The sequence below is a fragment of the Canis aureus genome, chromosome 7 (assembly GCF_053574225.1).
Source record: "Canis aureus isolate CA01 chromosome 7, VMU_Caureus_v.1.0, whole genome shotgun sequence".
Classification (NCBI taxonomy): Eukaryota; Metazoa; Chordata; class Mammalia; order Carnivora; family Canidae; genus Canis; species Canis aureus.
The window spans coordinates 10,019,386-10,043,090 of NC_135617.1; the positions used below are offsets into that span (position 1 = coordinate 10,019,386).

General features: G+C 38.9%; 1 protein-coding gene across 6 annotated transcripts in view; it reads right to left on the bottom strand.

Annotated features, from left to right (window-relative positions):
- Positions 1 to 7,974: 7,974 nt before the first annotated feature.
- The window catches only part of LIN28B (lin-28 RNA binding posttranscriptional regulator B), a 136,221-nt gene continuing 120,490 nt past the window's right edge, over positions 7,975 to 23,705 (bottom strand). For all 6 annotated transcript variants that reach the window (XM_077902941.1, XM_077902946.1, XM_077902944.1 and 3 more), the window contains one exon: positions 7,975 to 12,944. In XM_077902941.1, the coding sequence (XP_077759067.1) occupies positions 12,569 to 12,944 (376 nt within the window). In that variant the 3' untranslated portion in view covers positions 7,975 to 12,568. The remainder of the gene's footprint in view (positions 12,945 to 23,705) is intronic.

The following is a 23,705-nucleotide window of genomic DNA, read 5'->3' on the forward strand; positions in this document are numbered from 1 at the left end:
CAGAGAGAAGCCTACTGCCTGCTTCCGGTGCATAGAATGAGAACATGCTTTGACTTTGACTTCTGAGGGGTCCCTTCTAGCCCCAAGACTCATTATGTGACCTGAGCTGTCAACATCTTCTCCTGGAGCCCAACTGTAATTCTTTTGTGATTAGGAATATCAATATCTGCCGTCTTTACTTTGGAAGGGTTTTGTGAGAACCAATGTAAGGCACCGTGGAAACTATAAAGCACTATAAAAATGAAAGCTATTAGTATCTTAACCAGTGACACATACACGGAAGCTTAAGGTGAAAGAAATCTCTCTAGAACCAAGTCATACCTGGAAACTCTCTTGGAACTTGTATCTAATTTGTCCTTGCTTCCAGGTGCATATATTCAAATCCCAAACCCAGAACACCTGAGTGTACAATTGCATGAGCGTTTTGACAAGATGAGTTTCTTCTCAGATAATGGGAGAACAGACCGTTTTAAGATGTCTGAGAAGAGCAACATCCAAGTTTTAAGGGATCAAATCCCAAGCAAGAATTTCAGAAGTCTTGTATTTCTTGAAAGAAAGACTTTTTGAAGTTTCTTCCAACAAAAGGATCTTGAAAAGCTTAGAGAAAATAGTTTGTCCTAGACCAGTTACCAGTACTGGTGCCCCTCCAGCATCACGAACTCTACATCGACAGCCTGTGTCCTCTGCGTAAGAGCCCATAAGTCATCACTCATAATTACGTATTTTTTCCTGGGAGAAATTTTCCTAGCTAAGTTTATAAATTGTATGACATATTGAGAAACTCCATAGTAGCTGTGAGGCAAGGTGGAAGTTTCAGAAAGAGAGTGAAGAGTGCCCTCTGGTGGTGTCGTCCAGCAACTGACATGCGTCAATGCTTGGTCTTTAATCAGAATTACTAAACTACAGTTCCACGGTTTCTTGGAAAAGTCAGACTTCCACCCTAATCAGAAGAATTTTTTACACTTCCAGAGACCCATTGTACAATGGGCTACATTAGGACATGCTGTTTATATTGTGTTATTATGTCACGTAGGTTATCTTTTCCATACGCCCTGGAGAAAGTTGTAGTTGGGACTGCGCTCCATTCAGAAATAATTTTTAATTAAAAAGAAGCACTAGAAAAAAAATAAAATAATAATAATAATAAAAAAAGAAGCACTAGAGGTTGTTAACATGCACTTCCAAATGAGACCTCGTAAATAATCTGATCCCGGCCCACAGTTTGTTTTTATTGCTGGTTTTTGTTTTGTTTTGTTTTTGGGTAGAGGTGGGGTTTGGGTTGAAACATCTAGTCATTGTGATGTTTTCTTTTCTTTGTTTCTTTTTTTTTTTTTTTTTGGCGTTCGATGATTTGTCAGTTGCATATAACATCCAGTGCTCAGGGACACCTGGGTGGCTCAGCGGTTGAGGGTCTGCCTTTGGGCCAGGGAGTGATCCTGGGGTCTCAGGATTAAGTCCCACGTCGGGCTTCCTACATGGAGCCTGCTTCTCCCTCTGCCTGTGTCTCTGCCTCTCTCTCTCTCTCTCTCTCTCTCTCTCTCTGTCTCATGAATAAAGTCTTTAAAAATTTTTTTAAGAATAACACCCAGTGCTCATCATATCACATGCCCTCCTTAATGCCCATCACCAAATTAACCCCATCCCCCCACCCACCTGCCCTCCTTCAACCCTCAGGTATTTACCCCAAAGATACAAATGTAGTGACCTGAGGGGGCACCTGCACCCCAATGTTCATAGCAGCAATGTCCACAATAGCCAAACCGTGGAAAGAGCCCAGATGTCCATCGACAGATGACTGGATAAAAAAGATGTGATATGTATAAAGAACGGAATATTACTCAGCCATCAGAGGGGAAGAAATGTTACCATTTACATCGACATGGGTAGAACGAGAGGGTATAATGCTGAGTGAAGTAAGTCAATCAGAGAAAGATGATTATCATATGGTTTCACGCACAGTGTGGAATATAAGAAACAGCGCAGAGGATCATAGGGGAAGGGAGGGAAGGTTGAATGGTCATCAGAGAGGCAAACCATGAGACGTGGAACCGTGTGACGCGGTTCTAGTGGAACATGCTGAATCTGTGGCAGGCTTGGAGAATAACCACCAGGGTTAATCTGGTGGATTCTCTTCATCTAGAATATTGGCCAAATGATATTCCAGGGTCTCTTCCAACCACTCTGCTCTATGTTAGATCTTCCCTGGCAGTCTGAGGTGTCCCACCAGTTTATGAATGTCATACAGAATTTACAAACAAAAGGAAAACACCGACCTAGGGAGACGGAGTAGGCCGCGACACACCTCCAGGTCGCTTCAACAACAGCTCCTCACATTTCAGGCCCTCCTTCGTGTTTTTCAAATTTTCCACCTTGAGAAAGTTAATGGTGGTCGTAATTAGATTCTAATTGTTGTTTTTAATGGATTGGTTTGGGTGCGTGGCAAAAGCAACATTAACACAGGACTAGCTACAGAAATACCTGGACTAGCAAAGGAAAACTATCTGTACAGAATTAATTTCACAAAGCAAAAGGGGGAAGTTGAAGAGCCAGTGTAGAGGTAACTGTAATGGACTGAATGTGTGACACGATGATCTACATGAAATAAGTGATAAATAGAACTTGAAATACCTGACGCGCTAGCAGTGAGGCCACACTTCTAAGAAGAAAACACAATAATAGAAGAAAAGCAGTAATAAAGGACCACACATCAATAAGACATCTACTTGAACCAATTCAGATGTAAACGTGGTTTGATTCTTAAGCTGTTTTCCCTTGTGCTCGGAGTTTGCAGCATTGCTGCTACTGTAACATTGGGGGGGGGGGGGAGTCCAGTTGTCTGGACAAAAGAGCAAAACTAACCACGTCACATGGGGGTACCAGCAACACCGCCGAGGTTGGTGTTGGTACCTATAAAGACATTTTAAACCTGGAGCAGGCAAGTAGCTACAGATGCTAAGCAGCTTCGAAATTCAATAGAAACGGAGGTCCTTGTCCTTCAGAAAATAGCATCTTCAAGAAACGTTGATTAATTTTAGAAACAAAGTACGCACACGTATCCTAGGTAGGAAACTTCTAGAGCAGAAATCTTGTTTTACGAAACATTGACCATTTTCCAGATACCTAAAACCACTTCAGAAAGTGTGTGTGTGTGTGTTGGGGGGAGGATTATAAAGGGTAACACATGTTGATTTCTAAATTGAGGATGACAAAATAAATTGGAGTAGCAGTAAAAGGTTTTCCTTTAAATTTCTATTGTTTCGGGGTGTCTGGGTGGCTCAGGGGTTGAGCATCTGCCTTCAGCCCAGGGCGTGATCTTGGGGTCCTGGGATCGAGTCCCACATCGGGCTCCCTGCAGGGAGCCTGCTTCTCCCTCTATGTCTCTGCCTCTCTCTGTCTCTCATGAATGAATGAATGAATGAATGAATGAATGAATAAATAAATAAATAAATAAATAAAATTTATTTCTATTGCTTCTAGAGAGTAAAACAGACAACGGGACCCAGTTTTTGAGAGGAAAAAAAAAATCAATTTCAAGAGAATAATGAGAAGACAGGAGCAGAATCTACCACAAAATGATAGATCGGAGCATAAGCAATTTTTCTTTTTATTTAGTAGCCTCCGAAGCAAAAGCTTCATATGAAGGTTCGCACAAAAAGCTTATGTAAGAGGTGACAACTGGGGTCAGTAGGACGAAGTAGCTCTCTGTGTACACACAAGGAAAGCCTAGGATTCTGGGGCTTTCTATCATTCTGTTTTTTTGTTACAAAAAAAAAGGAAAACAAGTGTCAACCACAGAAGCACCCTGGACTCCTGTACTTCAGGTGGCTTGTCTCCTAGCTCTCATTCATTTGTTTCCCCAGCGTAACTCCTCGGGAGAGGACAAATGCAGTGAACCACACTTCTCCAAGTGAGCGTGTGGGTGCACCAGCCTAAAATGCTTGTGTATTTTTAAGCATTTATAAATATTCCCATCACCTGAAGCCACAGCTGCTCAGTGATGGTCTAGGGAGCTCAATTATCATAGCAAAATTATCTGGGTGAGCCCCCCACCCCCGGCGCCAATGCAATGGTCATTTAGAGCCTTCCAAAACGGCAAAAGAAAGTGGTGAGAGGTCCTTTTCCCCACATTTTCGTGAAACTAGTTCCTTTCTTTTCTTTTTTTTTTTTTTTTAAGATTTTATTTATTTATTCATGAGAGGCATAGGCAGAAGGAGAAGCAGGCTCCTCGCGGGGAGCCCGCTGCGGGACTTGATCCCAGGACCTTGGGATCATGCCCTGAGCCAAAGGCAGAGACGTCCAACCACTGAGCCCCCCAGGCGTCCCAGTGGTTCCATTCTTAGGCAGTCTTCTAGAACCTTCCACCTCTCTCTCCCCATTGGATTCCCTCTGCCTTCAAGTGTGTACTTATATCCTTAAGAGTAAATGACAAAGTCACAGGAGGAAGCTATTAAGGTATTGAAGCAAAGGGCTGCTTTTCCCTGGTGTCACAGTCAATCTTGACTTTCTTCTGCCTGTTTTATCGTCAGATTCACTAGGTTTCAAACCCACAATGACAGATTGGGAAATATCTCCTTCAAGGATAAAAGCAAAGAGCAGAAGTCCAACAGGGCTTCTAGCTACCATTTTAGCAAGAAAGTTGGGAGGCAAGACTAGAGTAACATAATTTTGTTCAGGAAGCAACTTTATAATAATTGTAATAATTTTAACATACATCTTTTCCACATTATTTCTAAGTTGGGAGCTTCCCCATTATAAAATAAAACAGCAAACAAAAGAAGCTAATTTTTTTTCATCTTGAAAAATTAATTCTTACCTTTCCGGCTTGCTGCAGTGCGTTTATTCTCTTCATAACCATTTCAAAGAAGTGGTATTACTGTGTTGCTATTTTTAAAATCTCTGTAATTTTTTTTTTTTTTTAGAAAAAAGATTTTATTTATTCGACACAGAGAGCACACACAGGTGGAGCAGCAGGCAGAAGGAGAGGGAGGCTGCTATGTCTCTGCCTCTCTGAGTCTCTCATGAATAAATAAATTTTAAAAATCTTTACCAAAAAAAAAAAAAAGAGAGAGAGAGAGGGAGAAGCAGGCTCCCCCCTGAGCAGGAAGCCCGATGTGGGGCTCGATCCCAAGACCCTGGGATCAAGACCTGAGCTGAAGGCAAACACTTAACCAACTGAGGCACCCAAGCGCCCCCAAAACCTCCTGAAGCTTGATTTCATGTAGGTTGCTCCATTAAAATTTTTCTGTCCATCGATCTGGATACTGTCTTCAGTCATTTGTTGTTGCTTTTAACCTGCTGTCACATTCATCTGTTGAATTCTTATTGTCAGTTACTCTGCTTTTTGGTTCTAAAATTTGACTTTTATGTCTTCTCTATTTACCATTTTTAAAATCCTTGTAGAAAAAATAAAAAAGAATAAAAAATAAATAAAATAAAATCCTTGTAGAATATTTGCACTAGCTTTGTCACCTTTGTTTTGAGGTCTGTGGTTTTCCTTTGTGTCCAGCCAACTGGTCCTACTCATTTGCATGCTTCACACTTTCAAATTGGATGTTGGACATTGTCGATGGAAAATTCTAGCAGCTCTGGATATCTTCTTCCAAGGAGGGTTGTCTTCTTTCACTAGGTAGGTAGGTGTACCAGCTATCACCTTTGTCCCATCCAGGGTTACTTTGAGCCTTTATTAGGGCTGATCTACTTCAGCTTTGCCCTTCTCCTAGTGTAGGATCTGTACTCTTCGGGCATCATCTTCATTCCTAGAGGTTAGCCTTTCTGAAATCCAGACACCGAGCCCAGCCCGGGTATCTACCAAGGCCCAGTTAACTCTGATGCTTGAAATTCAATCTCTTCCTCCAGCGGGGGATGGGGGAGGAAAGCACCATTCACTCCGTTAGCCCAGCCAGAGGCCCAGGTGAGACAAAGGAGGTGCTTCGGGCAAGGGACCACCCTGGAACTCCAGCACTTCTTTAAATTTTACTCTCTAGGCACCTCTTTCTCATCCTACTTTGTGGCCCTCATCTCATCAGCGGCTGTTTTCTTTCTACTGAGTCTTCTTATTCAATGACTTGAATCTGTATGAAGATTTTGGGAAATCCCGTTTCTGGGATCCTTCCTCCCTGGAATTTGTCTCTCCCTTTTCTGTTGTTCCAGCAAGTCCTGAGTTTGTTTCCTCAGCTCAAGAATGCCGCTTCCCTTTGAGGCTTTATCATTCTGTGGTACCTCAGGAAACAGGAAAGTGCCCTTAAGGGAAAAGCTGGGGGTAAGTGGGGTGCTCACCTCCTCTGCTTCTCCTTTCTCAGAGCTAGCTGGTGGCCCCTTAAATTCCTGGCTACCCGGGTTGGCCTCCAACACACTCATAAAATCCTTTTGTCATCATCAGTACCACCAAGTTCATCTCTTTGCTGGTTGACTGAACATGGAACGGCTTAGCCTTGACTCCCGGGTTTTTTGTTTTTGCTGTTTCTTCTGTCTCAGACTCTCTTCCTTCACCATCCAAACCAAGCCCATCCCTCCTGCTCCACTGGAGTCTTATTTCCTCAAACCACACATGCAATTATCAAAAACATTGGTTTTTGAAGGATTTTTATTGATAGGGCACACCACTTAATGATGTTAATGGGAAAGTGTTAAGTTCCTAATCATAGTTAATAAACCCTAATTTTATTTTAAAAATCTATCTATATATTATTGGGAAATTAGAAGAAACTTAAAAAGATACTGGTTAAAAAACTTAAAAAGATAATGGTTATTTCTAGGTGATGGGATTATGCATTTTTCTAAAGGTTTTCCACATTTGAAATTGATAAAAAATGTTCATTGGTTATTTCCAAGCAGTGAAGATTATCTACTCTTTTAATTTTCTTTCAAGGTTCTCCATATTCTTTATAGTAAAGTACAAGGCTTCTTATATAACAAAGACGCTCTTTTAAATAATAATTATCCAAGGAAGCAAATAACCATCAATGAAATATTTGTGCAATCACTCTCTCATGAGCATTTGTGAGATCTTCACATTCTAAAATCACTGCTGCACGACAAGGTGGAGTACTTAATACTACTGAACTGCACATTTAAAAATGGCTATGGGGACGCTGGGTGGCTCAGCGGCTGGGCATCAGCCTTTGGCTCAGGGCGTGATCCTGGGGTCCCGGGATCGAGTCCCACATCAGGCTCCCCGCACGGGGCCTGCTTCTCCCTCTGCCTGTCTCTGCCTCTCTGTGTCTCTCATGAATAAACAAAATCTTTTTAAAAAAACAGCTACGGTAAATTATGTGCTTTTTACCATAATAAAAAAGAAAAAGCAGGCGCCAGAGTAGACACCACACACACACACACCCACACACACACCCAACGAAAAAGAAAAAGAAAGGAAGAGGGAATCATCCAGTTGTAGAACACAAATGAAAATGAATTTAATTGTCGGACTGGTCAATTTATAGAACACAACAGTTTTTTATCAAATTATTTTTATAGTACGCCAATACTGTATACATAGGTTGATAAATCTACATTCACATTTTAGATATTTGGTACTGGTATAACCCGGCTTTGATTGTCCTTTTCAAACACTTTAAAATTATGAGGAAAATATTGTAGGAAAATTCTAAAATGGTTTTGAAAATATTGTAGGAAAATTCTAAAATGGTTTTTCCAAAGGAGTTTTGAACATTTTTGTTTTCAGGCCACTTTTCACGACCGCATGAAGCATGTGTCTTGACTCACACACTTGCATGCTCCAGGTTAGCTAATGTAGGATGGTTCCTGGAGGACAGGACTCCCCTTTCCTCATGTATTTGGAGTGAATTTATTCACCACCTGTATTGTCCTAAGTTCCATATTTATAATCACTGATATCTGAAGGTCAAGTTAAAACTACTTATGTTCAGATAGGTGTCGATACTGCCCAAATGGCCTTTTATCCATTCTTGTAAGTGAACGATCATACAAATCACGAAGAATCTCGAAAACTCATCATAAATGCCAACGTTATAGGTTTTATTTTTTCAATCAAGTAATTTTTTAAACCTCAAAATATCCATAATTGACAGAATAAGACATTAGGCATGAAATGAGAATATAAAATCCATGGTCTGCAGAAAGGCAAACAGTACTCTAGTCCATCAAGATGACTGTACATGAGTGAAATGCCATTCCGAACATCTACTCCTTTTTTGTCCTTTAAAAACACGTAGTTCAAGTGTTCTGTTTTTTCACTTGTAAACAAAATGGACAACGAGGTAATCTAAATACTACACAGGATAATTTAAAAACACTAGATAAAACACCATATTAAAGACATACAGAAATCAGTGTTCACTTTGGTCTCTAGTATGGTTAGAGTTGTTAATACCAAAAAGCAACACATACTAATTAAAGCCAGCTTGGTGGTGGGTGCCAGTGGTTGACAGACACTAAGTAGTTCAAGAGGTAGTAAACACCATCATTTTCAAGCTGGTAACACAAGTGTTAAGCCACAGATGTATTAAATATTGTAATAGTTTCTCACAGTACAGTACTTTACCATTAACTTCGCAGCTTTGTTCCAAATAGAAGATTTAAGAACGACTCATAGGTCAACCTCTCACTCTAACTGGACAACTATGACACAGATCACACAACCACCACATCTTAAAGAGGCTGCTGACCGCTATGTAAGACAGAACCTGATGCTCTCCACGAGTTGTTCTTTCCCTAAAACAAATAAATCTCATTAAGACATCTAGAAAATTAAAGTCAGTGCAGCTGCACTTATACACACTTTCCCAAATTTTATAACCAAAGGGGAAATACACATATATATTTTATGATAAACATTTCTTAGAGAAAACAGATAAATTAATTTAAATTAACTTTAAGACTTAATGAGATTTCCCATGTCCTGTATAATTCATCTTACAGAGAATGTTACAAAGTCTATTAACACTTATGGGCTTCTATTCACAAACTAAATACAACTAGCAGTAACTTGGAGCCATACTGGTGCAAAATAAAACTGGGCCAGGGTATTTTAAAATATTGGCATTAAAACATCCTACGATAATAGATGGACCGATGTTAAGAACATGATGTTTCTTTGATCTTCTTCCCTACATTGCACGCCAAACTTCCAAGTTATAAGCAGGTAAAAATCTTTTAAAATGTTTCAGTTGTAAAAATACATCCAAAGTCTTCTAGTAAAGACTAGAAATGCAAGTACAAAAAGGTTTCTACTATAATCTGCCATGTAGTAATGAATAGCTCCCGGGGCTAAGAGACTGGTAGCGCATCTTTCTTAGGAGTTACATTTGTGTTGACATGGGGGGGTGAGATCAAGGGGCAACTAATTCACAGACCTCCTGCCCAACCCTTTAGTAGTAACCCCTGTAAACTGGATGCTTCACACACAGACCCTTCTCCCGAGTAGCTAAAAATGGCATTGCACGTTTGCTCTACGTTCACTCCTTGGCAAGCCAGTGCTAGTTAGTTATGTGCCTAGGGCAAGAATGCTGAAATATGCTTGGCCTCAGGGCAGCACAGACACAAAAATGGAGATTGGCATCCTTTATACTTTTGCCCAGCAGGAATACACTCACACACCACCTCTTCTCCTGCTACCCCTTCCTGCCCTTGACCTCTGGGCAAAGCAGCTATTTCCAAGATTGCCTCTGTTTTGTTTTGCTTAAGTGGAAGGGTGCCCATAAGTCTTTACATTAAATACATGATAACTTTAAAGAAATGCTTGGAGACTTCACTAACTAAATGAGATGCGTCATTATTCACAAGTGTTTGTTAGAAACATTTAGTTGTGAATTGCTATCTATAACATAGATTAAAAGGTTCTGTACCAGAGAATTATCAGCCACTGTAAGGCTGGAGCAGCATAAAGGTGTGCTATGCATCAACTATGAGGTAGCCTTTTGCTGTAAACAGAGTATTTCACCCATGGAAATGGACATGTGCTCACATCAAGAATATTCACATATGCAAGGAGTCTGGGAATTTTGTTTTAGAGTACTTTTCACGGGAAATAAAAATAGGAAAGCTGATACCTGAAATTCGGAAATTTTGATCAAACTCAGAGGTAGTTATTACTAACATCAGTACATAATACTTATATAAAGGTCTAAGTTATTTGGTTTGTTTTGAGTAAGCAGGACTGTAGACTATTCTGTAAAGAAACAACAACAACATTATATGGTATGTTCCCTGAGCAAAGTTCTTTGTCCTGAGTATGTTATGTAATAGTGATAATATTCTTATATAAAAAATAAACCCCAGCTTTTAATCATAAGATAGGTTTGGTATGTGCTATTAGTTCAGTCTGGTAAGATGCTTAAAATGATTTTAAATTGCACCCATAAGGTCCAGTTATAAAATGCTTTTTTTTAAAAAAAAAAAACCATGATCTCAGCTCTGAACTTTTTATATGTAAACAGGGAATGTCCAATTCTCAAGTCCATAATTTTCTAGGTCTATAAGGTCAAGGAACTTTGGTTTGGATTTTCAAAGTGACTTATTAATGTTTTGCATTTTTACTGTTAACCTGCTTATTCTGCCTGCTAAAAATTAAGCAATGCCACTTTGATTTGTCTACATAATTTAAATAAGCTTACAATCCTCACATAAGGCAAGGAAGTACTTCTCTACAGCTATATATCACATTCAATATCGTCAAAGGTACGCTTTGCATCACAGCACGTGGATATGTCAGTATATACCATGGAGAGTCTCACAAACACTGTCCTGGAATCCAAGCTGAGCTATAAAGGACTGGAGGCCCAGCCTGAGGCATTTCCTCCCCGACAACGCTGGCTTGCTTGCTGCAACCCCAGGAACTGCCTGAGACCCCCCAGGGCAGGACAAGTTGGGGAAGGAGCAGAAGCTGCTCAGCAGAATAGGTCTCATTTGACTCATGCTATTCTTTTTTCTTTTTTTTTTTTTGATTATCTGAGCTTACACCAACAGGCTCATACAAAACGTTGTTTATTGCCAATGTTAAGCATTATCACTAATTGGTACCTTCTTGGAGATGTTTCAGAAATTTACCCATAACATCTAGAACCAGGAGGACACCAATATATATATTTTTTTTAATGACTGAAACCTAATGGGACCAATCCTCCTATTGGTCCCAGGCCAGTTTAGTCAGTCACATAACTGAGGACCAACCTGAGAAGCGGCTCGAACCCCATTACTGAATGTCCATCTGAAACCACTACTTAGGTTACTTCAGCATGAGTAATGAAGGGAACCTCCATAAAAATCAGTCTTAGTATATGAAATACTCCTAGCTCTCTGGTAGGAGAGGCCCCGGCACCTCTGCCCCAGGCCCATCACTAGTTGCCTGCCACCTGCCACTGCACTTTTCAGGATACTCCCACAGGGTACACATATTGGGCGATGATTATGAACGGCCACTTCATTTTCATTCTCAACCCCAGTATTTTATTCTTACCTGTGCTGTTTTGTTTTTGAAACAAGTCAGATAACTCACTAGGCGGGGGGAAAAACAGCCAAAAAAATAAAATAAAAAATAAAAAAACACCAAACGACTGGAGTGTTCCTCCAAAGTCTTCAGTAGTAAAGAAGGAGGCCCCTGCTCACAGCGATGGTTCAGATTGACTTCGTCAAGGGAAGCTGCTGTTGCCACAATCCCTTAAAAACTTCACAACGTGTAAAAGATTATGATGAGCTGGTAACAATCAAGTCACTACACATTTAAACACTGCCCTCCCCTTTCATTTTTCTTAATAGGCATCTAATTTACAATCAAAACGCATGAATTAAGAACATTGAAATATCGGCACAGAAATTACACATTCATTGTCTCTTCTGGAGTTACGTATCCCAGATTCAAAAAAGCTTATGGCAGTGGGAGGCATGTGGAGTTAAGGTACTGCCTTCAAAGGGGTGGGGGTAGGGAAAAATACTCTATAGAGAATCAAGAGAAAGAGGCAATCCCAAACTTGGGAGAACTGATGACTTAAAACCTTTAGTACCATATGATTGGCAGCTCTGAGATCTAAGTAGCCTTTGGTTCACACAAAAAGTAACAGTCATGTTTTTATTTTTACGTAATATAAAGGGAGTGGAATTTAAGGAAAAAAATAGAAAAAAAACCTCCAGGGGTTATCTTTGAAACCATCTAAAAATGCTTCAAATGGGTTTGCAATTCTTGGGGATGTCCAATTCTGTGAGGGAGGGTGTGTGCCTCTATCTCTATACACACATATATAAAGACAAATTCGCTTTATATATATATGTCTACAATCCTACAGGAAATCCTCCTACACACACAGACTCAGGCTCTCTCCCTCTCACACGTGCACACAGAGATACCCAGAGTATTTCATCCTCGGAAGGACATCACACATGACACCCTGCTCCAATGTAATTTGCTTTAGAGTGATTTGTCTGTTTAAAAAAAAACAAAAAACAAAAAACAAAAAAAACCCAAAAAATTTCACAGTTCCTTAACAGTAGTTTAAAAATCCCAAGTCAGCTGCTGCTGTGAAATACTGCTCCCCTGTACTTGCATGAGGTAGACTTCCCAACCGGGGCAAGAAAGCGATCCACTGAAGAGGAAGCGTTAGGTCTTTTTCCTTTTTTGAACAGAAGGCCCCTTTTTGCTTGGTTCCTCCGGCACTGCAGATGCCCTTGCTGAGGAAGCGTCTTGGGATGACCTGCCCGGCCATTCTGAGACCTCGAACCTGGCCTCCGGGGGGAAGGGCGGTGAGGTGCAGCCCTGCACCCCCCCCAGCTCCCGGGCCAGCGCCACCGAGGTGCACGGCGGCTGGGGCTCGGCCTCCTGTCTTCCCTGAGAACTGGCCGGCGGCTGCGCGGCACTTCGGTGTGGGCAGTTTGCCACCATGTGCGCGATGCTCTGACAGTAATGGCACTTCTTTGGCTGAGGAGGTAGGCTACATTCCTTAGCATGATGATCAAGGCCACCGCAGTTGTAGCATCTGCAGCAAGAAAAATGAAAATGAGGATGGGCACGTCTTAGAAGCAGGGAGCGTGGGTCATCATAAATCTAGAATGAATTTCAGAAACCCCGAAACAGACAAGCTGTCAATGAGTTCAGCCTATTTGAACGTGCTCTCTTTAGAAGTGTCTGATGCTATTTTGTTTTTAAAGATTTTATTTATTTATTCATGAGACACACACAGAGAGACAAAGACAGAGGCAGAGACACAGGCAGAGGGAGAAGCAGGCTCCCTGCAGGGACCTGATGCTGGACTTGATCTCGGATCCCAGGATCATGACCTGAGCCAAGGCAGGCGCCCAACCCCTGAGCCCCGCCAGAGGTCCCTCTAATGCTATTTTTAATCAAAGTTGCCTCAAAGGCTGTCTTCACCAACGTGGTCCAACAAAGGTATAAGGCTAGGCTGTGCTGAATGCAACAGTCCATGAAAAACAAGAGTACAAAACCAAAGAAGACTAGTCACTTCCACCTAGAAATTGACTTTTCTTTTTGACTTGACAGGTTCTCTTAAGAGAACAGTGTAGTCCGCTAGAGGGCAGCCAATGTTCAACAAAAACACCAACCAGCTCGCTTTAAAAAGAAGTCCGTTGAGGAAAACAAGCTGTTGGCACATAATATGCACTGCCAATGCACTGGGCAATTGAGAAAATTATAGACCAAATTAAATTTCATTTGTTTAACGTTTCTTTGGGTGTTAATTATGTTGACTGTGGTAACCAGTTGAACTGGAAGAATTTTTTTCCTTTGTACAGTTAAGTAACGAAGTGAAATTTGATATGCAAGGAGTCAGATGTTTATAGTGACTGATATCTGGCAAATTACCAAGTCATTTTAGAGCAATACAGTAAGTATCTGAATCAGAAGAAGCTATAAAAGAAAGCCTCTAAATACTTAGATTGGGTTAATAAAGGTTGATGCTAGTTAAATGATGGGAAGAATTTTCTTTTCCCTCTGTAAGAAATTAGTTTTCCTGTCGCGTAAATTCTTTTAAATTAAAATAAACATAAATCTATCCTTAATTAATATTTGAATGCACATTGGGGGCACGGCTTTGGATGAGATGTTTAAAAATCTTAGTTTCTAAAAGCCGAACAAGCAAGTTATTTGGAAGATATATTTGCTCAATTTCAGTCAGATTTTCTTTGAAAATTTTACACTCAAAAAAAGGGGAGAAAATAATATTGTACACTTACAATAAAGGTTTTAATCGACCTGTTGAGTACAGATTTTGTTTGATCTCCAAATTAAATGTTTTATGGAGCTTTCTATTTTAAATTTACTTTAAAATAGATTTATGACTCCATAATTCTTAATACGAAGCACAAACAATAGGTCACAATATTTTTTAAAAAGATGTCACAGAACTGGTAACTGTGAGCATCAACTAAAGACTATAATGACAACAAAATAATGATAATTAATTACATTTGTATGTGTATACGAGAGAGAAGGAAAGAGGGAGAGAGAGAATAAGAGCTTAACAACTTCTATACTACCATCTCTTTCAAAAACAGATGAATTAAGTTACTATTAACCTACTGAGCAGTAATCTATTTTCTGAGTCAAGTTATGAACAGTGTTTTATTGTTTTTTGTTTTTTTACCTGGCAGAAACTAGGGTAACTATGGCCTATTTCTTCAATTACCAGCATTACCTTAAAGATTTTAGAATAGTGGATTCATGAAATGGGCTTTTATTCTTTGCAATAATTAACAAGCATTTATCCCAGGTAAAAGGAATGTATCATATTTTCAAAAATTTAAGGGAAGAACCAAGAAACCAGCTTTTCTGATTATTTATTGTGCAATGACATACCTTAACATAATAAATTAATGAAAACAATTTTACAATCCAGATTCAATACTGTTTCAGCCATGTGTTCTAAGAGATAATGCAAAATTAAAGAATAATAAAAATTACCAATGAATGATTGAAATTCAAGTCCCCCAAATAACACACTCAAAAATGGCATCTTTGAAAAAATACAACCACATTACCTATCGTAATGTTTTCCCACATAGTTCTCTTCTACAACGGATTAAGTGAATTCTTAAATTTGCCCATCTATAAAATATCTCCTTTTGAATTAAATTCACTTCCTTGAGGATAACATCCACTCAGGAGCTCATCATCAAAGAGGAGAAAATAGGTTAAAGCCTTCAGTAATAGACCAGGCTCTCCTGCGGACACCTCAATTTCATCAGTCACTGTGGTACACGCAGTGTTATCCAATCCAGGGATCCATTTTGCCCACTCGGTTACTAAGGGCCTGATGTCAGGATTCCACTTTTACAAATGGGGTCTTCCATCATATTCTGTAAGTGCATTTACCACTACATTTGGGTTTTAAAAGTTATGTTTAAGGAGATTGTATAATTTTTTGTTTCCTTGCATTTTGATCTACTCAGTTAATTCCCTCTCCTAGCTTTTAGGATATGTGCTATCATTAGATCAGACTGTCTTCCATGCTGAAAAGATTTGCATTCAGTGGATATGTACTTAGTCTTAAAAGGGGAGGAGTGGTATTTATTCTCCTCTTCTATTTAATCATTCAGTGTCAATCACTCTCACTAAGAGTACAGATCACACCCCATTATGAAAGCCCGTCCTTCCCCAGGGACTGACACCAAATGGAAATGTTCAGCTACCTTTCAGGCCACAAATGATACCACACCACACACTCCATACAAGCTCTACATGGTACTTATCTCTTTTGTTCACTGTCCACACCTCTTCCAATCAGCTTGCCTTTGTTAGTTTGAACGAATTTTACAACTGATGTGAGCATAAAAATGCCATGTGTGCCCTTGTATGCTACATGCTTAAGAAATATAAGGACCTAGACTTATTCACAAGCAAAAGCCTACATAAGAAGAAAACTATAATCCTACTTCTTTATACATTCCTATAGCCAACCATAAAAAGTAAAATCATTCATGGTATTTTATAAAATGATGAACCAATGGCACAAATGATATTTTCTCACATATTAAACATAAAGTAAAATAAAAATTCAGATTAGCCTTAGAACTTTATCAAGTTCTTTGTAAAATTACAAATACTTTAATGAGTTAGCATGTTCTATAGATACTACTTCTTATTTAAGATGATTTTTAAGATGGGAAAATAAAAAAATTGGAGCCAATTTTTAAATTTTTTTTATTTATTTATGATAGTCACAGAGAGAGAGAGAGAGAGAGAGAGAGAGAGGCAGAGACACAGGCAGAGGGAGAAGCAGGCTCCATGCACCGGGAGCCTGACGTGGGATTCGATCCCGGGTCTCCAGGATCACGCCCTGGGCCAGAGGCAGGCGCTAAACCGCTGCGCCACCCAGGGATCCCTGGAGCCAATTTTTAAAAAGATTATCAAAATAAGATTAATATTTTTAAATGAAATGAGAATGCCAACAATAGATATAGTAAGATAGAAACACCTAAAATGGCAAAATAAATAAAAGCAGATCCTTTAGGGCTTTAGAACTATATAATTATGTTATGAAACAAGTAATGAGGTGGGTCTTAATAAACTAAACCCAAACAACTACATTAGTTAATAGGTCAATCAAAACATATGCAAAGTTCTGAGGATTTCAAAACAAAAATGAAAATTTTCGTTCTGAAATTAGAATTTGGATCTGCTGTGACCCTTCAAAAAATTATCATTTTGGGGGTCCAAGCTGGAGAGTAACTACATTATATTTTTAAATGCTAATAGTAACAACGGTTAGACTGAGCTCAACTGAAAACCATTAGATTAGAATATGGATGTTAATTTTAAATGATACCTCAATGATTTAGATGAAATAATTCATCAGTTCTATGTTTTGCCTGGATCCCCAAAATGATAATAAGTTGGGAAGAGGGGTGACACTACACACAGAGAGACCACTTTGCCTGTGTCTAAAGTGTAGTAGAAAAAATATGTTAGGCACTTCTAAATATTTGAAAGTGTTAACTTAGAATTTATATGGAAAATTAAATCTACATTCTAGGGGGCCTGGAAGGGGCATTAAGGATTAAGGATACAGAGATCTGTAAGTTTCTCAAGAACAAATATTGAGACAACAGTGAGTAGTATCAAGGAGAGAAAACGGAGAGGAAAAAGAAGTGCAAGCTGTGAGCAGGGGAAAAGAGTGAAAACAGAAAAGAGGACATAAAAATCTCTAGGAAAGAAAGAGGTGAAAAACCATCAATAAAGTTTCCAAATGGGGGAACAGAAAGTCACAGATTGGAAAGAATTCCAGAAACCAATGTGGAGAAAGGATAACTGACTCTTTGAAGGGATTATTAATCTTGATACAGTCCAACTAAAGTCCAGAAATGATACTAATGCCACTCAAGTCTACAGTATTTTATTTTTAAAGATTTATTTCTTTTAGAGAGAGAGAGAATGAGTGCGAGTGGGGAGAGGGGCAGAGGGAGAGGGAAAGAGAGAATCCTCAGCCAGATTCCCCACTGAGTACAGAGCCCCAAGTGTGGCTAGATCTCACGACCCAGAGATCATGACCTGAGCCAAGACCAGAGTCCGATGCTTAACCCACTGAGCCACCAGGCACCCCAGTATAGTTTTCAATTTTGATTTGACTGAACACTTGTTATCTAATCTAATCTAATCTAATCTAATCTAATCTAATCATCTGTCAATCAGCCCAACACCTGGGAGTGTTAGATGCCAGTACAGCTGTGGCAGGGAGGTGGATGGCAGAAAGGCCATCAAAGAATCCCTGAGAGCTAAAGAAAAGGAATGCACCCAGAGTGTAGCTTTTGATGGAAGCAGTCTGCCCACCTCATACCTCCTGAGGGTCACAGATTCTTCCAGTAGGCCCTGTTTTGTTTTGATAGCGTCCACACAATCTAAATTTACACCTGGGTGTAGTTTGTTCATTTCATAGTATCTGCCCCAACATCCTAAGTGGAGAGTTAGAAAACCTGGATGAATCAGAGTTGGAAAAGCCTTTGAATAATGTATATATTTTCTGATCTCTATCAAAGCAACCTATTCTTCACATGAGTCTGTTTCTTGTATTTCAGTCTTATATTAACTCCTAAGACTGTAAGCCAACTAAGCAATAAAACATGTTAGTAAGGTTAATTTATATATATATTTCTTAAGTACCATGGTAAGAACATTGAGTTTTTAAAAACACTGGCTAGCGTGATTTGTAACTTTAAAAAAGTTTCATTTGGAACAAATACATTCTTAACACCAAAAAAATCTGTATTTGTATCTTTTGAAATCTAAAAGCCAGCATCTCAAGTTACCTTAACTCATGCTAAAAATAAAATGAGCTATACAGAGTAGGGCTGAACATACCGTTAACAGAATTAAAATAATAATAGAAATAATAATAAGAGGTTCAATTCATTCTCTTAACTTCACCATCATTACCAATTCATAATTATTGATTTTCCATAGTAACTCAAGTCTCCATCTTCTGTTGCCTGCATCTAAAATAATTCTCAAAAGCATATAAATTTTGTATAGAAAGACTCCTTTTTTAAAAAAGATTTTATTTACTTATTCATGAGAGACACAGAGAGAGAGAGAGAGCCAGAGTGACACAGGCAGAGGGAGAAGCAGGCTCCATGCAGGGAGCATGATGTGGGACTGGATCCCAGGACTCCAGGATCACGCTACACCACTGAGCCACCCAGGGATCCCCCTGTATAGACAGACTCCTGCAAACATTTCTAATGACCAACTTCTGTTGGCTATTACATAAAAATTACTTCCTTGTGAATATAACAAGATCTCTGCTTTTTATAAAAATCTATTAGCCATGACACTTTAAGAAACTAATATTTAAACTGTATTTCATCTGAAAGAGTGTCATTGATAAAGTAACTATTGCTCACTGGGTCTTCTATACTTAGAGAAAAAGAAAGTACAGGATAGATGGTTGAAAGAAAACGGGCTTAGACCACCCTAAGGGTAGGTCTTCAATATATTTTTTTTTAAACAAAATTTAGTCAGTATAATTGCCATTCAGTTCTTTCTGGTGCATAATAAATGGCAGATGTCTGGATGACTCTGTACTGCCTAGTTCTAGTTCAGAGTGAGGGTCAGTCTGTTGTGGCATACAATGAATGTGAATTCTAAATTCTAGAATTGCTGGCAATGGAGGAGTATCTGGCTGGCTCAGTCAGAAAAGCATGTGACTCTTGATCTAAAGGTTGTAAGTTCAAGCCCCACCTTGGGTTTAAGGATCACTACAAAAAATAAATAAACTTAAAAAAAAAAAAACAACTGTTGACAGTGGAAATAAATCATCTCCAAACCTTAGTTTTCAGGCTACTTAATTAAATTGATGTGGGGTATGCACTAAATTCAGAGGGTATTTTGTACTTAGCAATTACTGTTCTATCCTCTTTTATCATCTATTTCTATGAGGGGAATTTTCTAGACAGCTTGCCTATTAGTGAATTCAACTGCTTTTAAATACCCATGTAGCCATTTTCATAAATTGAAATGAAAGACAAAAAAGCACTTAAGAATATCTACTATGTGCAGGGAGGAAATTATCAGCTGAAAATGCACCAAAGTATCTTGAAAACCAGCTAAAATTTAGTAATAGCTCTATTTGCAAACCTTTCATCATCTTATGAAAACAAATTGGTAAGATGGAAAATGCAGGGGGCAGGTATGTGATGAATGGCAGCACGGGGTTTCAAGCAAAGTACGGATGGAACACATAACAGTTTTCAAAGAGAAGAGGACATGGAAGGGGAGAGAAATCGTTTGGAGAAATAGGGACAAAGGGAGCCTTTTTCATGTAAGGGCACTTCAATCAGGTATAATTATAAGCCAGACATTTTGGTATTTCATTCCAATTATGTGTAGAAGTACTTGGTAGATTTTGTGCAATCCCACAGAACAATAATCATTTGTTCTGGGTCTGCTACTTTGTACCACAGCTTGAGAAGGAGAATAATGAATTCTAGGTCCTAAGTTAAATCTGTATTTGAAATACAAATGTTATCTCTCTTGTAGGTAACAAGCAACATTCCACACAGGTAATCTGTTCTGGCTAATGGAACAGTTGAAAAAAACAAGACGAAAAATGTACTTAAACACAGATAACTTAATGCTTTCCCATGTCTTGGAAGTAAAAGCAGTTTGTTATGAAAAAGGACCCAATCTCACATGCAGTGAAATGAATATTCTCCCAGCAATGCTTTTATGATCCCACACAGCTAAGAAGGAGTGTCCAGCTCAGAACACCCCAACGCGTGCACACACACACACACACACACACACACATGCACCACGGCAGTTCTATCCAAACTGAGGATTTAGATTTATCCTTGTTGGAACCACATTCAGTTTATCTACCATATTTGGTTACAGTGACCATTAGGTATAGAGTATTTTTAGGTTACTGCTGGTATCAAATATAAAGCAAAGGAAAGACATTCAATATTTAACTAGAAATGGTTGTAAGTGGGTGTTGGCTTAGATGGGAAAATCAGATTATAATATGCAACCTGAAAATGTTAGTTCATTTATCCATTATAGCAGATTTGGTGAAAATTTAAAGCCCCCAGGGCTGCTTGCTTTTCACTAGGCCATTTCACATCGCCAGTGTCAGAGGTGTGACATCTGCTGTAAATAAGCACTGGTTCAGCCTGAAGAAATACAATTCTACTACTGCTTTAGTGTCAACTTTTATAAATGTTTTTTTTCTTCTTTCTTGGTCATCACATGATTTTTTTCCTTTGGCTCTGTAAACCAGCTTTATCTTTATGTTATTTTACAAGTCATTCTATAGTGGTACCTTTCTCCTTAGGTGTACGTTGAATTTTTTTTTTTACACTATTATAGCACAAGCAGTTTTAAAAGAGTAGTTTCATCATGATTACTTGATGTGTGCAGCAATTATTTGGCATCTAGAGAAATGGATGTAAATGTCAAAATAATATATGAAAGAATTCAAATACAAGAAAAAACACGCTAGGTATATAAACAAAGACTACAGAATAAAAGTGACTGGCTCATGTTTTATTACACCTTGCTGTTTAAAACATAGAAGGAAGAGACAGCATGAGAAATTTCAAAGGAGAGAAAGACGTACAGAGATCAAGAATCCATTTGAGTGGCACAACTGGTGACTTGCACAGGAGAAGGTTAGATAAAAGTTCCAGATTTATGCTGTTTACAAACTGGAGGCAACAGGAGGGCTAGATTCGAAGATTTTAGCCAAGTGAGCTATTATTTAGCCAAATGGGTTATTGAAACTTTGAAGTTACCATGACTGAGTTACCTTTGGTGCAAGTGTCAATGTTGGTAGTACTTGACTTTCTATGAAGATAGAGTGTTTAAACACCTTCCAACTGTTGTATTACTAAATTAACACTGAATTACTGCTATGTTACTGAATTACTAAGGACTATGTGTAAACTTTCCATTTTGACACTGTTTACTTGAGTAGCATTAAACATATTTATAGAGGGCCTGTTGTTCTAGAGTATGTTGCTTGGTATGATCTATCCAAAATGTACCCTCAGGATTAATTTATGTGCAGGAGGCAAAAGAAGACCGTGCCAAACCGTCCCCATCTCTATGGCTACTCAGGAAACAGGAGTTAAAACCATTCTGCTGAAATCACCGATGAAAGCCTTCTAATGACCAATAAATTTGATCTTCTGTTCCAGCACCAGCTAGTGCTGAAGACAATGATGAAGTCCATCCCCTTCTAGCCCAACTGGTCTTTCTGTGACTACCTGTTGTCTTTTGCCAAGAATCAGCAGCGCTGAAACTGTTCCCATGTTGCTGAGTAGGTGCAAACTGAATGCAGGAAATTGCTACTATGTCTAGATGACCTCCATAAATGGTGACATTATGTCCTCTCTGTGTTAAGTCTGATCTTGAAAAGTGAAGCTTAAGGTAAAGTCATGTAAGGTATTCCTGGCTTCATGGCTACTTCTTTTCTCCCTCCTTACTGGCTGCAGCTGCTCTTCATGTTCCCCAGCTGTTTATATGACTAAAGCTTGATGGTCAAGCTGCTAAGGCATCCCTGCAGATCTTTTCTCTGGTCACTGATCCCGTAGGGAATCTTGTTTCCCTATATGAACACTTTAAGGCTGTGACCCTGTGAACACATGGGCACAGTTATAAAAGAAATGGCTGTCAAGACAAGGATGGAGGTAAAAGCTGAAAGCAGGCATGAGAAAAGTAGGCAGGTCTCTGGTCAGAGCCAGGATTGTTTACACATGTCTAAATACTCTTAATAAGTGCTAAACATTAGGGCTAGATTCTACACATGAACAGATTTGTCTGTGCATCCTCTAGAAGCCAAAAAGTGCCTTGTCTTGAAGACAAGCTCTTGAGTATCTGAGCAATGGAATTTTCATCTCCTCTGGTCATCCTCTGAATTTGGCTGGTAGAAGTTTACATGAAGAATTTGGTTTACTCCTTTAGTGAGACAAAAGAAACTAAGCCACTGAGTAAATTTTTGATGTTTTTCTAACAAAGAAAAATCTTGGAAAATACGGCAGATGTGGGGAAAGGAGGTAAACTTGTTTGAAAAGTAAACTTTTTACTTTAAAAAATGTATGTATTTCAGAAAAGTAGTAAAAATTTAAAAATATAGCTGCAAATGGCAAAGTGCTATTTATTTACCACGCTGAATGTGAAGTTCTCTTTAGAAGTGTTATTTTTATAACATGTATCGGGGAAAAGCTGTGCTTTAATGGAAAGCTGCATTGTCTAGATCTACAGCTCACATTTATGGATTATCTGATTCTGATTTAGGAGAGTAATTTTACAGCTCTTTAAATTGCCAATAACTGATAGCAAAGTTCTTCTTGCCCACAGAGTCCAATTCTGTCCTGTCAGGTTCAACGGACTTCCCTTTCCTACCTTGAGAAGCATGGTTTGCCCCCACTGGATATTAATTTCAATATTCCTAATCTACAAATATGTCTGTTCTTTGGATTGTCCTTTGAACAGGTTATTACAGCTGCCTGTTTTCCTCATTTAACCGAATTAAAGAAAATCTTTAACACTTGCTCACTGTATATCTGTATCAGAGCCATGATGTTACCGTTTTTAAAAAAATATCCTTTAATTCTCATACAGTGAATATCCAACCCCAGAAGCCACTGTTTGAGATGCAAAGATCATTATGACAACATTATGATCTTGCTCCCTAAGTACCTAGAATCTAGAAAAGAGATAAAATCAACGCACAACTAACTTTAATCCCCAGGGTTACTGAACCCAGTATTAGTTTTTGTGTTTAGTCAGTGATCTTATTTTTCCTATATCTTGAAACATTTTGCTCTTTCATAACCCTGGAAATTACTTCCAACTTCACTGAAAAGGAACTTAAAACAAAAATTTAAATTTTTCCAAAGAAGACACGTAGAGGGCCAACAGGTACCGGATAAGGTGCTCAACAACACTAAGTATCAGGGAAATGCAAATCAAAACCACAATGAGATATTGCCTCATACTTGTTAAAACAGCTGTATCAAAACGACAAGGGATTGCAAGGATTAGCAAGGATGTGGAAAAAAGGAATGCCAGTGCTGGTGGGACTGTGAATGGTGCAGCCACTGTGGAAAATAGTATGGAGGCTTCTAAAAGAATTAAAAATAGAAATACCATATGATCCAGCAATTCCACTTCTGGGTATATATCTAACTGAAGTGAAATCACTATCTCAAAGAGATATTTGCACCCCTATGCTCACTGAAGCATTATTCACAATAGTCAAGACATAGGAACGACCTAAAAGTCC